We start from the raw sequence: 16,070 nt of genomic DNA, 5'->3' as shown, positions 1-16,070 counted from the left end.
CCACATCATCATGTTTATCTCATCAATTTTGTAAGTGCGATGCCGAACCTCAATCATATCTATAAACAAGTTTCAAGTATATTCGTCTATCCAATCTTTCTCGTAGATAATGCCGGTCCATTTAGATAAACTCATGAAGTACTAGTGGATCCTTTTCTGGCTCAATGGTCGATGTGTAGCACATATTCTATACCGTACATAGTTATATGGATCGGAGATAGCCCTAATATCTCAATTATTCTTAGTATTAAATATGTAAATTGCTTTTAGGCCATACTCCACTTCTAAAATAATAAGTTGCAAAGTATCATTTTTGATATTATTATCTATATTTTGTAAAACATTATATAAATATTTTATTTTACATTTAGAAATTAAACATTTAATCTTTTTTCTGATATCATAACTATGATATTAGCTTATATTATTATCGAGCGCAAACACTAATATGAGGATGTACATAGATTTCTATCCCTTGTTTATCTTAATATAAATTAATATATCTATTTTTAGATTGAGACAGAACTAATATATTAACTAAAATTTCTAATCTTTCTTTTGCATTTTTAAATCTATTTCAATTCCATATCAAAATAATGTTTTAAAATAACAATTATCTTAATTTTATGTTATATAATATTCCAACATCTTTTTTTCATATATTAGTTGAGATATTGCAACATCTCATTTATTTCAACTTTTGTAGCCTACCATCTAAACTAAAATAAATAAGAATTCAGACTTAATTCATCTAGATGTCAACCCTTTTGGATATCATATTAAGAAAAACCTCAACAAAATATACACTATAAATTAGTTTAGCTCTTGTTCCAAAAAGGAAAATATAAAATTGCACAACTAAAAGTGACAATATTAGCATATAAAATATAAACTGAGGCTTGTGCTGGTAATCACACTTTTTATTTAGAAACTGAAGACTTGGGGTTTGATTTTGTTACATCAATTGATCTGCTGTAAGATTTCAATTATCTTCAATTTTTCTAAATTTGCTATTTTGATTTTTTTAAAAAATCTTAAAATATATAAAATAATTAGTTCAACTCTTGTTTAAGGAACTAAAATTAAAAAGTACACTAATTGAAAGCAACAGCAAATGTTATAACTATCAATACTTTTTTCACATATTTAAAACCAACCATATTTTTTCTTCATGTGTTCAACGCTAATAATCAATGAGCCATAAGTGGATCACCTTGTGAGATAAATTTTAAAAGATAACTAATATATTAGTAGTTTTCACTTAAATGATAATTCAAACAAAATGATCTTTCATTACTTTTATGAAATATTGATGTCATGCAGATAAAAGACATATACTTTACAACTATCCTACGCAACTTTTTATATAAAGTGGTTCACAAAATACTTTAAATAGAGTACCTTTAAATGTCCTAACCATGATACCAAGAGAGCGTACTCTATGCATTTCATTTGGCTTGTGGCTTTTGCCATTTGCTTTGCAGCATGCAAGTATGAGTCTCTTTTTCCCCTCCTCGTGGCAGGTTGGTCTCCAATATATTTTCTTTATTGGTGATCAATAAATAGAGTTTGATCCTTATACTGTAGAGTACAATATTATAATTGTTGTGGATATCCGCTATATCACTCGTTTTGAAGGTCAATTGCTCTTATTTGTTTCTTAAATAGGATAAGATACCATTAGTGCAGTATAAGAAGACTTATTGCCGTAATAAAGAAGTGCAATCTATTTTCAAGATAGACGATAGGGTAAACTAGCAAAAATTCTTCGTTTGAGTTAAAACTTAAAAGTAACTCCCCAGTTGAGTTTTACTTAAAAGCAGCTCTCCAATTGGCATAAATGATCAAATTGCCTCTACAGTTATAAATCAACACTAAAACAATACTGTGATATTAGAAAATAGTACTGTCTTATTATAAAGTAATACTGTCTTAGTATAAAATAATACTATCTTATTATGATGTAAAAATATTATAAAATAGTACTTCCTCGTTATAATACAGTACTACCTTATTATAAAACAGTACTGCCTTATTGTAATGTAACACTATTATAAAACAGTATGATTTTATTATAAAACAGTACTGCCATATTATAAAACAACACTGCGATGTTAGAAAACAGTCTTGTTTTATTATAAATCAATACTACATTATGTATCATAAAATAATACTGCGATATTAGAAGATAGTACTGTCTTATTATAAATCAGTACTACGTTATTGTAAAATAATACTGTCTTGTTGTATAGCCGTATGAGGGTATAAGGGTATAACGGTCATTTCAGTTAGAAATGGAGAGTTATTTTTAATTTATGTTTGGAATTGGGAGCTACTTTTAATTTAAACTCAAGTGGGGAGCTGCTTTTAATTTGAAACATCAAATGAGAATTTTTGTCTAGTTTACTATAGACGATATAATATTTGTTGCAGTCAAAGGCTAATGAATGATATAATATTTGTCGCAGTCAAGAGCTCATGGCTCAACATAGCACCCTCAAGAGGGAATCTATATACTACATAGACCATGTCTATGTACTCCCACAGAATGATGTTTAGACAGAAGAAGCCCCACAGTCCACGGAGGGTGATCCCCTTCTTCTAATGTCAATGTTGCGGTCAAGGACTCATGGCTCGGCACGTGGGGTATTGTTTACTTTGGTCTACGGCCCATAGTCCGGATTCTATATGGATCATTTTTAGGTCTTACGATTTTACCCCTTAAAAGGTGCCTCATATGGGAAGGATGGTCCCTTCCTATATAAGCAAGATTCTTCTTTGACTCCAACCAATGTAGGACTAATGATGCTCTTTTTTCTACACCACAACATAGCTTTCCGGTGAATGAAGAATTTGTGTACTCCACAGACCATGTCTGTGTACTCCCATAGAGCAGTGTTTAGGCAAAAGGAGCCTCATAGTCCATTGAGGGTAATGCCCTTCTTCTAGCGCCAATATGTTACTATAAGGCTTCAGAGATGAGGTCGACAATGAACCGAGTTGGAGAGCTGAGAGTTGCACTGACGTGAACTGCGAGCAAAACCTACAAAAAAAATCCCAAAACCATGAGATACCCTCTGGTTTAGGATCCTCCAATGCTTAAGTCAGTTAGGATCTTGAGAACAAATAGTAGAAATTAAAAAATAGAAAGCAAAAAGTGAGAGTTTTATAGTGAAGAAAAATAGAGAGAACTCTGATTTTTTTTAGTGAGGAACTTAGTAAAGTTTTATCTATGTGAGTTCAGACTTGACTTATCTTTCGAAAAGCACTTTGTCCTCTTTTATAAAGAGGGAGCTTGCTTAGATCTTAAGAAAAGATTGTTAGACCGTTAGATATATGTTAGAGATCTGTTAGGCTATTAGACCGTTAGAGATCTGCTAAGTCATTGGAGATCTGTTAAGCTATTAAGTTGTTGTAACAGAATGGCCAGCTATGTAAAAATCATGATGCGACTGTCCGCATGATAAATGAGCTGGAATACAACTGAAAGACAGTTATGACTGAGCTAGATGATAGCTGTCAGATAATCATCCATAGACGTGGTGGCATGTCGGTAACAGATTGATATGGGATAGCTGATATCAGTAACTATTTGAACTGGACATCATATCTTTGGTGTCGACAATCGGATAGATCGACAATCGAAGTAAAATGAAGGGGATCGGAAGCAAACTGAGATGAGTATTTCGCTTACTAGTAGTTCTGCATTAAGTCGATTAGTAAATAATATTGAAGAGACTGATCGGCCATAGATCGATGTAACATGAGAGAGATCGATATAATATGAAAGAATATTTATCTCAGATAATAATTTATTATCGTATATCTAAATATTATTGGGATCGAATAATATATATTAATAATATCTATTTTGAAGACTATATTTTGCAGTGTAAAAATTGTATCACCGAGGATTCCACCTAAAAAAAAATAATCAATGTATTCTTGGATGGCTATCATAAGACCGGTCTATAAAAAAAAAAAATATCATGTACACCGGTAGGTGTGAAGTTAGGTCTCCAAAGGAACGAATCTCACGGCCACCATGACGTGGTGGTAGAGCGAACCGACGGCAGCTATGGGCGGTGTCGTGGTGGACCCCCGCGGTAACCACCCACTGGAAGCTATTATTTTCCACGCCTGGGAGGAATGATTAGGCTGTCTAACCTGCCATGCTTTTATTAGTATTATTTTCTTTTTCTTCGAATCTGGGGCAGGAGTGTAGCTTTCGCTAGAAAGAAGGATTCACCTTATTTCGCGCGCATACAGTTGGATCATCCACCGTTCACTTTGAGAGCTGTGCAGGAGAGGTCTCATCGCTGTGATGGATGTGCCGTTAGTCATCCAACGGTGGATTCGAAAGAAGGAAGGCCAATCCTTCTTTCGTGCAAAAGATACAACCCCGATCCGTTTTCAGGAGGCTTCCCCTCTTTCGATAGGCGACCGGGGGAATAAAAATGCCTACTTTTTGTCAGATGCCTCGCTAGGGCTTTCTTTATTCTTCCACCTTTGAGATCGATTTCTATTCGATTCCGGGAGGAGGGAGAAAGGGAGCAATCGAAATTGCGATGGGGGGCGGATTGCGGGGGTTTTGGTCCCTCTCTTCGCTGTTTTTCATCGGTTTTTGGGGCTCAAAAAGCCATTCTTTTGGCTTTTTTTGACCGGAGGGGGAAGGAGTTATTTGTTGGGTGGGTTTTTTTTGAGGTGCTGAGTTTGGAAAAGGAAAAGTTTTTGATTCCTTTGTTGGTTATTTTGGACTTATTTTGATTTGCCATTCCTGATTTAGAATGCATTTGCTGTTTTGGAATCGCGGGAATTGGGGGTTGTGGGGGAGATTGGGGGTATCAATGGGAAGTTTTTTTGATTAATCAATAGGATGCTTGTTTAGAGAGGTACAAGGATACGCAAGCCCTGAAAAACAGTGAAAGAAAAAGTTTTGTTGTTTCGAATTCGAGGTTCTGATTAAAAAGTTTGGGAGGGAAGCGGTTTTGGGGATTTGGGGAAGTTTTACAGGTGCTTGGAGGATCTGAGTGCGTTTCTGGATTTGTTTGATATTTTTCATTTGGAAGGAGTTTGACGGATTAAAATCCTCTTTCATACATAAGAAGCCCTGCAAATCCTTGGATTCTGGGCCACCAGTCCTCTAGTAGTTCATAGATAGTGGTAGAGCTGGATCAGTTGCATGACTTCTTTATTCAGCCTCTTAAAACTTCTAATTTGGTAGGATGGGCTTCCATATAATCCGTTTCTAATCCCAAAAAGGAAAATTGCTCTTTGGATTTTAAAAAGGTTTGGAAAATGGAGACTCTAAACCGTTTTGAGGATGGACCTATTGATAATTCTGATGCAGAAGAAGAATTCCGCAGCTGTTGTACCGAAGATGAGGAGTGGCAAGACACGGAGGAATCTTTAGCTGAAGGGGCTAAGGAAGAACTTGATGAATTCTCTTTGAGAATGTTTTTTAAGGGTGTATCGATCTCCAAGGCCAGTGGTGTCGGCTCTAGGGTTTCTGGAATTGGAGTGGTTATGGAAAGATCTGCTGGGGTTCCCATACTTAAAGTGCAGAAAAAGCTAGATTTCTATGTGGAAGAATTAGTGGCAGAGCACTTAGCTTTATTGGATGGTCTTTTGGTGGCTCAACAGAATGGCGTTCGGAAGATCTATGCGTTCACAGATTCGGAAAGCCTGTATTATCAGGTAAGCTTTTGGCTGTAGTTGATATTAAATCGAAATACTGGTATCACAACAGTTTCTTCCTTGGCTAAGCTGTAGTTGATATTAAATCGAAATACTGGTATCACAACAGTTTCTTCCTTAGCTAAGCTGTGTTAGTTTCCCATAATATAATTGATCTTGAATCATTTTTATTGTCATTTTATGATGAGGCTATGGCCTTGGTTTGTATCTTCCATTCAGCACTAGCGTTTCTTATAGTCTGGAATATGGTCTTATATTGCATATTCTTGTTGGTTGATGCAAGTATTGACTTTTTAAGCTACAAGTTTGTAATCGAATTATTATATACATATTCAGATTGTATTTGTGGTTTTTTTTTAACATCGCCCTTGTTCCACGTGATTTTTTTTTTTTGTGGGACATCAATTTATTTTGTTTATTGATATGATCTCCAGATCTTTCTGTTCAGCGCTTTTATACTCTCCATCATCAAACTTTCTGTGACTCTGCATCTTGGTGTAGCTCTCTGGCAGAACGCTACTACTGCTTTATGTGATATTGTTGTGCTTCTGTTATGGCTTTTATTTTTCTGATTGCTTATTATCACCAGATATTTGTGAATACCATTGTGTTTAAATCTCTTTAAGCTTCAGAGGGATTCATGACATTGATTATTTAATTTAATACAACAGATTGCAGAAACAGAAATACTTGAAGACCCACTTTTGGTAGCCTTGGGGCACAGGATTCTGGAACTTGCTGATAAACTAGAAGACTTTGATTTAACACTGGTTTCTAGCTTTGAAGTTGAGAAGCCATTACACTTGGCCCAAGAAGCAGTTGGCATCACCCCCTTAACTTCTGATGGGTCAATTGATAATTGTTTTATCTGTTGTGAGGAGAAGAAAAGTTTGCAGATGATAAAGATGAACTGTTCCCACAAATTTTGTTCTGATTGCATGATTATGTATATAGAAAGCAAATTACAGACTTTACAAGTTCCTATTAGGTGCCCACAAGCAAGGTGCAGGCATTATATCTCAAGCAGAGAGTGCAGGTCTTTTCTTCCAGTTACTAGTTATGATTTATTCCAGAGAGTCGCAATGGAAGCTGATGTGCTCAATGTAGAGAGAATCTATTGCCCCTATCCAAATTGCTCGGTGCTACTTAATGCTAGCCAGCATTTATCCTCTCGAGCAAGCTCTTCGAGTCAGTCTGACTTCAATTGCATTGAGTGCCCAGAGTGTCACAGAAATATCTGCATCAGTTGTGGTGTGCCGTGGCATTCCTTGATGACATGTCAGGAGTTTCAAAACCTACCTGAAGAGGAGAGAGATCCAGGGGATATCACTTTGCATCGGTTGGCACAAAATAATAGGTGGAGACGTTGTCAGCAGTGCAGGCGAATGATTGAGCTCACACAAGGGTGCTACCACATGACCTGCTGGTATTGTCAACTATGCCTTATGTTAACTCTACAAAATTCAAGCTTACTTTTTTCTTTTTAATGATTAGATTTTTAATACTTAATTTTTCTATTTGGTTGCTTGTTGTGATTTGTGACTCATCCATTGCACCAATTCATGTGGGACTGCTATAAAACCTTTTGTGGTTTTGACAGTTTACTTTCTGCCTGCAGTCCTAACAATACAATGCAACACATCTACTTACACCATGTAACTTCTACAGATATTGAGGTTACATTGGTTATCGAAGGAATATAGTTAATATATTTTTGGTTGCAACATATACAGGTTCAATTTGTTGCCTGTATGAATAAGATATATAAACAAACTTACAAAAAGAATGATCCCATAAGTTTTGAATTTTTCTACTTGAAACCCTCTCAAGTTCAAGAGTACATAACTTACGATTATCCTTCTGAACTGGATCCATCGTTATATTATGTTCTGTTCGATATCCGTAGATCTGGATTTATTAGTTAATAAAACATCTTGATTGAACTTCCTTCAATACTTTAGGTTCAAATAATATCTGAAGTGGGAAATCAAGAATGCCCATATTTATGCCATCGTTTTTGGACAAATTTCACATTAAAGATGTCTAGCTTCTACAAAGATGAGATTTCAACCAGTTTAACTATGGTGGAAGATTATGTCCAAATATGCATGTTGATGGAGTTGGCTATATGCAATAGCAAAGTTCTAGAAGGTGACTGACATCTGATGTTAATCTTCTATGGATTGGTAAGAGAGGCTTGCCACGAAGCCTGGGAGATCTGTTGGAAAGATTAGTCACATGATGGAAGCTCATGCTATTTGGTAGCAAACTCCAAGATTCCCTTGGACTTAGAAAGAGTAGATAAAAAGGAAAAGAAGGTGAATTTATTTGGGGAAATTGTATTCATCTTGCCCCAATCACTATTTAGTTGGTAAAGTTATTGGGTGTTGGATTCCAGTGACCTAGGTTTGAATCCCTCCCTTGCCCCAATTTTGACATGCTTCCTCCTGTCCTAAGAACTAGAAGAAGACCTTTAGGTTTCTTGCGAGTATGGCATTCTCATGTGCATAGCCCTAATGTTGATATCACCAACTAATACCAATGTTGTATTCAGTCACCAACTAATATCCCCTTTTTTTCGTGTGTATGGCATTCATGTCCCAAGTAGCAGCATCTTCATCTTAAAATAAGTATTAGGTTCTACGCTGATCCATTTTTCCCTGGTTACTATATGCAAATGCATCCTAATGAAGTTGTGACCAAATGAAAACATGGAAAAAAATATGTTGGTTTATATTGATAATTGAGATGCATTTTCTGTTAAAACCTTTTGCTTTCTTGAACAGATTATATTCTTTAGTCATGATCCATTTTGGGTATTTACCGTAAAGGGCTGGGTCAATTTTTTGTTTTGTTAGTGTGCCCATCCTTTTCTATTTTGATGAGTCCATGACACAGTTATGCTAAAGATAACACTTGTATCAATGGGCATTGCAGAGGAAAACTTTGATTGTGTAGACAGGTGTATGTACATATTTCTCTTTGCAGGAAGAACATCTTTACTATTGGATTGGCATGAGTGGAGTTAGATGCCTCTCTTTCATATAATGTTCTATTTCCCACTTCTTGTCTCCTCTCGCCTATCTATAATAGCTTCATGGTCTCATCTCCTGTTATTAGTGATATGCTACAGCATGTGTGAGTGGCTTCCCATCTCTACATTTAATCTCGCCCACTTTTTCTTTCCTCTGCTACAATTGATTCTTGAGCGAAGCCAATGCCTCGAGGCTGGGGGGTGTGGATTGTTTGTAATATAGGTGTTTTTATTAGGGAACCAAGACATTTGAAGTGGCATCGTCTCATAAGAATGGCATAAGGCATTTTCTCTCTTGCCCTTGATGTAGGATAGAAGAGAAGAGAGAGAGAGAGAGAGAGAGAGAGAAAGAAAGAGAGAGAGAAGAATAAGAAGGGGGGAGAGAAGATCAACTCAATATTCTGTATTCTCAATCATGCAAATTATGTTCTCAATTATTGTAGCAATTGGTTTATATAAACATCTGAAAACACTAATTAGAATCCATATAAAAATAAAATTTTAGAGTCCAAATAAAATTTTAGAATCCAAATAAAAATAAAATTCTCTAACTTCTAAATAAAATAAAATTTCATAATTTCTATATTTGTGCCTAACACAAGTGCATCTAGATCTCTTATTGATGGATGGTTCTCTATCAACCATTTTTTGGGATCTTGAACTTACTAGTGGGGGTTTTGATTTTGTTGGATCCTAGCAACAAACTTGCTAGCAGCCAAGGTTCAATGTGCCGGTACCGGGTTCCGGAATGGTCGACCAGCGGTAAGATTCAGTATGCCCTCATGTCGTTTCATATCAGACGCAAATCGACACAACAGAGAGGCTGGAGAGAGAATGGGAGAGGGCGAGAGAGAGAGAGAGAAGGGGGGAGGGAAGGAGAGGAAGAGAGAGAGACGACCATCGGAGGCTGCCATGCTGCTGAGTGCCGGGGGGGGTTTGGGGGAGGGAAGGAGAGGGAGAGGGGGGAGGGAGAGATAGCGTTCAGAGGTCGTATCTCCCTCTCCCTCCCTCCTCTTCCTCCTCTCTCTCTCTCTCTCTCTCTCTCTCTCTCTCTCGCCCCCCTCCTCTTCTCCCTATCTCCCTCCTCATTGGTGTCTCGTTTTGAATGCTGGAATCATCTTGATCCGCTGCCGGTATAGTTTAGCATGCCCCAAAACAAACAATTTAGGATGGTTCCGGGATCCATGCTAGCAGCCATCAACCAACCAGAGAGCTAGTCAGATTAGGTCAGCTTGACCATACAAAACAACAATGATAGCGATGAAGATAAGAACTAGTAATTAAATCAACAAACCATACTCGAAATGTCGCAATGTCATTGTAAATCTACCTAGACCATTTGTCTGATGATGTCTTACATAAGTTATCAGCATGTCTTCTTAGTCTTTTTTGCAGTGCTAGCCTACATTATATGAATTTCCTTAATATGCCACTTCTTTTTTCATGTCCTTCTCTATCTGTTCCAAAAATTGAGTCTAGACGCAGCCAAAGGAATGAAGGCAACAATCTATAAATTAGTGGTCATCTCATAATATGGTAGTAATGTTTTAGCAATTTGTTGTCAGTCATGCCCCCTCATTTTTTTTCCTCATTAAGTCATCACTGACCTCTCTAAGTTATACATGAAACAAAAACAATTCTTCAACCTTTCTTTCCCTTATTGACCCTAAGGAAAAAAGACAGAAGAATACTCATAGAAATTAGCCAAAATATCATGATGCAGAGATGACCATAACAAACAAATCTCTTAAGTTATTATATGAGTCAATTTTACAATCCTCCTAAGCTTTTCATTCCTAATAAAGGCTACTTGTTGACTCAGTATTAGCTTTGTTACTGAAGACCATATCTACAACCATAATGAATTGTTCATATTTGAATTATTTGAATGGCTTAGTGAAACTACTTTGACCATTCCTTTTGTACGATTAGCATTGCTCTTCAGCATGTCTTAGGAGGTACATGCATGTCTTGTCCATCAGCTATCACGAAGGATCTTTATATTTGTACTTCACAGGCACCTGTTCATTGTTTTTGTTCTATCATAAATGCGAGATACCTATATGAAAGGGATGACATAAACCGCACACCAGGCATGCATGGTGCACATAGACATATTTGTGGTGAATGTAGGAGTGACATACAGTTCAATATCTGGGGCTGAAACTAGCTGATTACTTTTTTTCAGATGTGGCTGTAAGAAGAGATGTTATTTTCTTCCAACCTTTCCCTTTTTTTCAAAATTTTTTAATAGCATAATAATGATGAGCTTGAGACAAATAAGTATGTCTATATGTACATTTTTTTTAAAGACAAAGTGTTATTCTGCGCCTGTCGGATCATGTAGACTTTCTTTATCTAAGCTAAGCTTGAGAGGATAAGGATGACAGGCTTGCCAAATTCTAATAACAACATACATATCAATATTGATATCAGTCTAGAGGATCAATACTTCACCTGGCTTTGCCTGTGATTGTTTGTTAGTTTTACTACCTGGCTATCTCAGTTCCCTTATGTTTGCTTTCGTTTTCTTGTTTCATGGGTCCTCTTTGTAATATAACATAATTAAAGGCACTGCACAATATTAAATTGAAAAATAATTTATAAACTTTTATATACCTCTTACATGCTTTTGTGATGTCCATAAGCACAACCAAGAGGATTATAGAACAGTTTTTAAAAGGAATGTTAAAATTATTCTTCTAGAGTATGCAATAAAGAGGTCTTTTTTTGCTGCTCTTTTGTGATGTAGTTCCTGCTGATGAAATTTCTTATTTATGCGTATCCAGTTGTTAAGCTCTTTGAATTTTGAAACCTTGAGGATTTATCTCAGCCTCCTTTTTCATGTGTCTGCCGTGGTCGCCCATATCTGATGAAACCAAGTCATTCTAAAACTACCCAGACCAGCTTTTTCATGGTTTTCTTGTTTGCTCCAATCGAAAGTTATCTGGCAAAGCGGAATTGCTGTTGGTTCAGCATGTTATCTAACTTCTTTTCTTTATTAATTTCCATTGCTGAGTGTTGGAGCTTTTCCTTTCTGTTCTTTTTGCATGTGATATATATATCATCACTTCAACTAGGCTCTTACAAAGGGTGCATTTGTTTTCTTAATTGACAGGTGTGGGCATGAATTCTGCTACTCCTGTGGTGCTGAATACAGGGATGGAATTCAGACTTGTCAATGTGTATTTTGGGATGAGCAGAGCATCGAATCCTCCATTTCACTGTCAAATCAGGAATCAGAAATGTGGGCTTGGGATTCTTTTGATACTCAGGCAATGGCCATTGAAGGTTACTCAGAACAAGAAAGAGCACAGCTGGCTCTGATTCAAAGGTTCCTTGCAGGAGGATTCAGCCTAAGTGACCACCAACCTTGCCAGTCACCACCTCGTTGTTCAGACACATACATTGACGCCATGAAAGACCTCCACCAGCTACCATGGCTTGAGAGGTTTGTCTCGGTGATTAGTGATAGCTACCATGAAGATTTTATCCAGTGAACACAATCCAGCACGGAATGCATATTAAATTTTTGTAATAAGTTGCTGGCATTTTTCTTTACATGGTTTACAAAAGGATGTGCAAGCACTATTACCCTCTGTTGCCCCCATCTATAGTCTGCTTCACCATAAGCTATGGTTCTTTCTGTATCTACTTTAATGTTGATAAGTAGAATCTTCATAATGATGATTCTATTTGTAAAAATATATAATGTTCTTATACTCTCTTAAACTTTGGTGGCATGGAATTCTCGAGTTGATACAGGTTAAGTGATTGCTTTCAACAGTTTTACTAAATACTAACAGGGATGTGTGGCAATTCCTTGGCAAACAAGAACATGGGTTCTCTTTATATGAAAAGGAGTCATGCTCCGAAGAGGGGTTACTTGGAGGAACTTGTGGAGGGCATTGATATTGATATGCATGACTCGGGCATTCTAGCCATTCCCATATGTAAAGAGTGTTGGTGGGCAAGCTATGTGACTAGAGATAAGACATCTTTATTACTTATCGTCTAAGGATGAAAAAAATGGAGGTTCATGCTCATTTGAATCACCAGTCAGTGTTGGCTCTCTAAAATTTTTGCAAAATTAAATAGGAGGGTGGAATAACATGTTGAACAAGGGACATCCTAGATCTGCATGGGGACAAATGCTTATGATGGTGGATTTGTAGCTGCCACGCATGTTTTGTTGTACTTGTCGATGGATATCAGCAAACAAGAATGAAACTACAAATATGGTCAGATGCTTGAGCTAGACTGAGTGTTCAACTCCAGGTTTGTTGAACTGGCATTGGTGGTTGTATCGATTAATGACCGGTTTGGTACAGTATGGTTCTTATTATGCCACTTTGAGGCATATCAAAATGGGGAGAGCTGGAGGAGAGCGAGGAGGAAGATGGGTCTTGAGCTTGGCATCAAGGCTTGCTCGATCTCCTACTTGGGGTGGTTCATCTGCTTTAGCTTCACTGTCAGAACGTTCTCTTATAGAATTATTCTACCTCATCCAACTTCATTACTAGCATCACTAGTTGTTGCTTGAATGCCACAACACTCACTGCTTTTGCCGACACCATGTTCTTCGCTTCCTCTTGCACCATGGCCGACCCTTGAAACTCTGGGGAAAACCTGTAGAAAGAAACAAAAAGGGGAAGAGGAGGGAGGAGTAGGGGGAGAGGTGGGGAGGAAGACTCCGGAATCATTGAAGTATTGAACCATTGGGGGGAGAGTTGTTCAGCTGAATTGGACATTATTAAAAAAGAAAAAAATCTAATCGAAAGCATGAACAATTTTGACTTGGCATCGATTCAGCATGAGCTGAACCACCTGGTTTGGGCAGGTTCAACAATCATTGGTTCAACTATTGCAACCCATGCAGAAAAGTGTGCTACATGTCATGGCGAATATCTTTCAAGCATCAATTTAGTCTAATTTGGTTGATGATGTTCAAAAGCTATACAACAATATTGATAGGAATGAACATGATCAAGCTTGGTTCCATTGCGTATTTGCATTGCTCCATGTAGGTTTAATCTGATAGTATGAAAATGAAAACTGGACATGTGAGACCTCCAAAAGGAGATATCTCGATGTTTTATGTGGTGATGCTGCCCCACCAAGATGGGAGAAGAAGAATTTCACATCCAAAGACTATTCTACAACAACAACAACACATCATCAAACTTTGTCCAATTAAAATGGGTTTAAGTTCAAGTGATATCGGCATAGATGTCCTTCTTTCAATAGAGCTAGATAGCAATATTACAGTAACATAGAACTTGTTCATTGAGAAAGTGCTTGCTCATTCTATATAGATAGAATATGGACAGGAGAGAGAGGGAGAGGGAGAGGTGCACCTATATTATGTGAAGCGCAAATAGCTTTCAAGCGGTAGCACAGGCGAAACAGGCCATGTGCTTCCATGCACACAAACGGGGTTCGAAACGTGCGGGCATTGATTAAATGCGGGACCGAATGCCCAATGCCTTGATCAGATATGCGTGGAGTGATAACTAATCCGCCTGGATGCCTGACTGGCACTAGGATGACGTACTCACTCAGGAGACAAAGGGTTCCCCCTCCTGCTCCTATGGTGGGGAGCCACGGCCATCTGGCTTGTCAAGTGAGCCACCCTAATCTTGACACATCAGATATTTTCTGATAAAAAGGGGCCCTTATGGTTCACCCAGAGGGGGTTGCTATGCTGGGTCTCCACCCCCCTTTTTTTTTATGTAACAAAAAAAAAGTATAAATCAACATATAAATTCTTTTAGGTAAATATTTAAAAATTTTATCATACGGTGTTGTATTGTTTGCTGGTGCAGAATATTATAATGATACACTAGCATGTAACCCGCGCTTCGCAGTGGGATTTACCTTGAGTCAAAGCAAAGAATTTTAGATATTTCATCAATATATAATTTTTAATATATGATAATATATAATTTTTTTATTAACCGATGAACTTACATTCATGTTAGTCTTCATCTATCATAACTTCTTCGTCTAAATTGAAAATACAAATATCATAAAATTTTGTTAGAATATTACTGAATTGAGTTTCATAACAAAATATGAACCAAAATGATTGAAAAAATAATTCATAATTTTAAATATTAAATATTAAATATTTGATATTTAAATACTAAATATTAAATCTTAAAATCAATCAACAAATATTATCCATAATTTTAAGCTGATTTTCTTAATAATCAATTTTCTAAATCAAATATGTACATGCATATATTATAACTTTATATAACCAAAACTATCAACCTTATTTTTGCTGATCTTTGAATGTTTCTCGGACCATATATAACAAATTTATATATAGTATCTTAAAATTAATCTTAAAACACCAAACAAAAATCTTTTTTTTTTTGATGAATTAGTATCATCCAATTAATACAATTAATTTTTTTATATATCACTTATTCTTTTTTATATTTTTTTGGATCATCAGTAATGCAATAAAAAAAATTGAAAAATATTCCATCGGTCCAACACCAATAACTATATTCTAGATAAAATTGTAAACTATACTTTATACATACCTTAGAATTTACTCGTAAAAAGAATTTACTCATAAAAAGATATAATACTTATATATTATAATAATATAGGATATTATATCATACTATAATAATATGTTATAATATTTTATATAAGTATTATGATATAGTATATTATGTTAATATAATATACTATAATATAATATTATTTTATGATAGTACAATATATTAATATGTCATGTTAATATTATTATACATTGTTATACCATTATTATAATATATTATAGTATATTATAATACATCATGTATATTATGTTAATATCTTATATTAATATAATATAATATAATATAATATCTATTATTATATATAATAACATATTATATTATTATATTATTATAGTATTATATTATTATATACAATAATATAGTATAATATACAATATTATATTTGTATATTTTATATATAGACATATTATACTATTATATTATTATAGTATTAGATGAATATTATATATTATATTATTATATATTTACTGTTAAGGAATATTTTTGTAGTCATCAAAAAAAAATTTATTGAAAATGCCACCACAACTTTGGAAGCTATGCAGCCTTTTTTTCAAAATGAGTAACATTTTTTTGTTTATGCATATTGCACAAATTTAATAAAATTTTATTAATAATTTTTTAAAATATATTTTTTATAATTAGAGTTTTTTTGTAATTACAGTGAAATGATGGACTACTCTGTAAAAATAATAAGTGGAGGGGTTGTTTTGCAAAAATATCTTTTTTTAAATACTTCCATCTAAACGTTCTAACTCTCTCCA

At 35.5% G+C, this 16,070-nt stretch overlaps 1 protein-coding gene across 1 annotated transcript; it reads left to right on the top strand.

Moving 5' to 3' along the window:
• Positions 1-4,721: 4,721 nt before the first annotated feature.
• Positions 4,722-12,463, top strand: LOC105060597 (E3 ubiquitin-protein ligase RSL1). Its single transcript, XM_010944384.4, has 3 exons — positions 4,722-5,697; positions 6,369-7,123; positions 11,850-12,463. Exons 1-3 carry the CDS (start codon positions 5,299-5,301, stop codon positions 12,229-12,231), a joined length of 1,536 nt encoding a protein of 511 aa, XP_010942686.1. The 5' UTR covers positions 4,722-5,298; the 3' UTR covers positions 12,232-12,463.
• Positions 12,464-16,070: the final 3,607 nt, after the last annotated feature.

This window comes from Elaeis guineensis, chromosome 2 (genome assembly GCF_000442705.2).
Source record: "Elaeis guineensis isolate ETL-2024a chromosome 2, EG11, whole genome shotgun sequence".
Taxonomy (NCBI): domain Eukaryota; kingdom Viridiplantae; phylum Streptophyta; class Magnoliopsida; order Arecales; family Arecaceae; genus Elaeis; species Elaeis guineensis.
The sequence above is the reverse complement of the archived record's forward strand: the minus strand, read 5'-3'. Positions and strand labels throughout refer to the sequence as shown.

What these genes read in the sequence shown, in the direction of transcription:
- LOC105060597 (XM_010944384.4), top strand. Translation starts at nt 5,299, where the DNA reads ATGGAGACTCTAAACCGTTTTGAGGATGGACCTATTGATAATTCTGAT. An exon ending in CGGAAAGCCTGTATTATCAG is followed by an intron (nt 5,698 to 6,368) that starts GTAAGCTTTTGG and finishes TTAATACAACAG; the next exon opens with ATTGCAGAAACAGAAATACT. An exon ending in TGCTACCACATGACCTGCTG is followed by an intron (nt 7,124 to 11,849) that starts GTATTGTCAACT and finishes CTTAATTGACAG; the next exon opens with GTGTGGGCATGAATTCTGCT.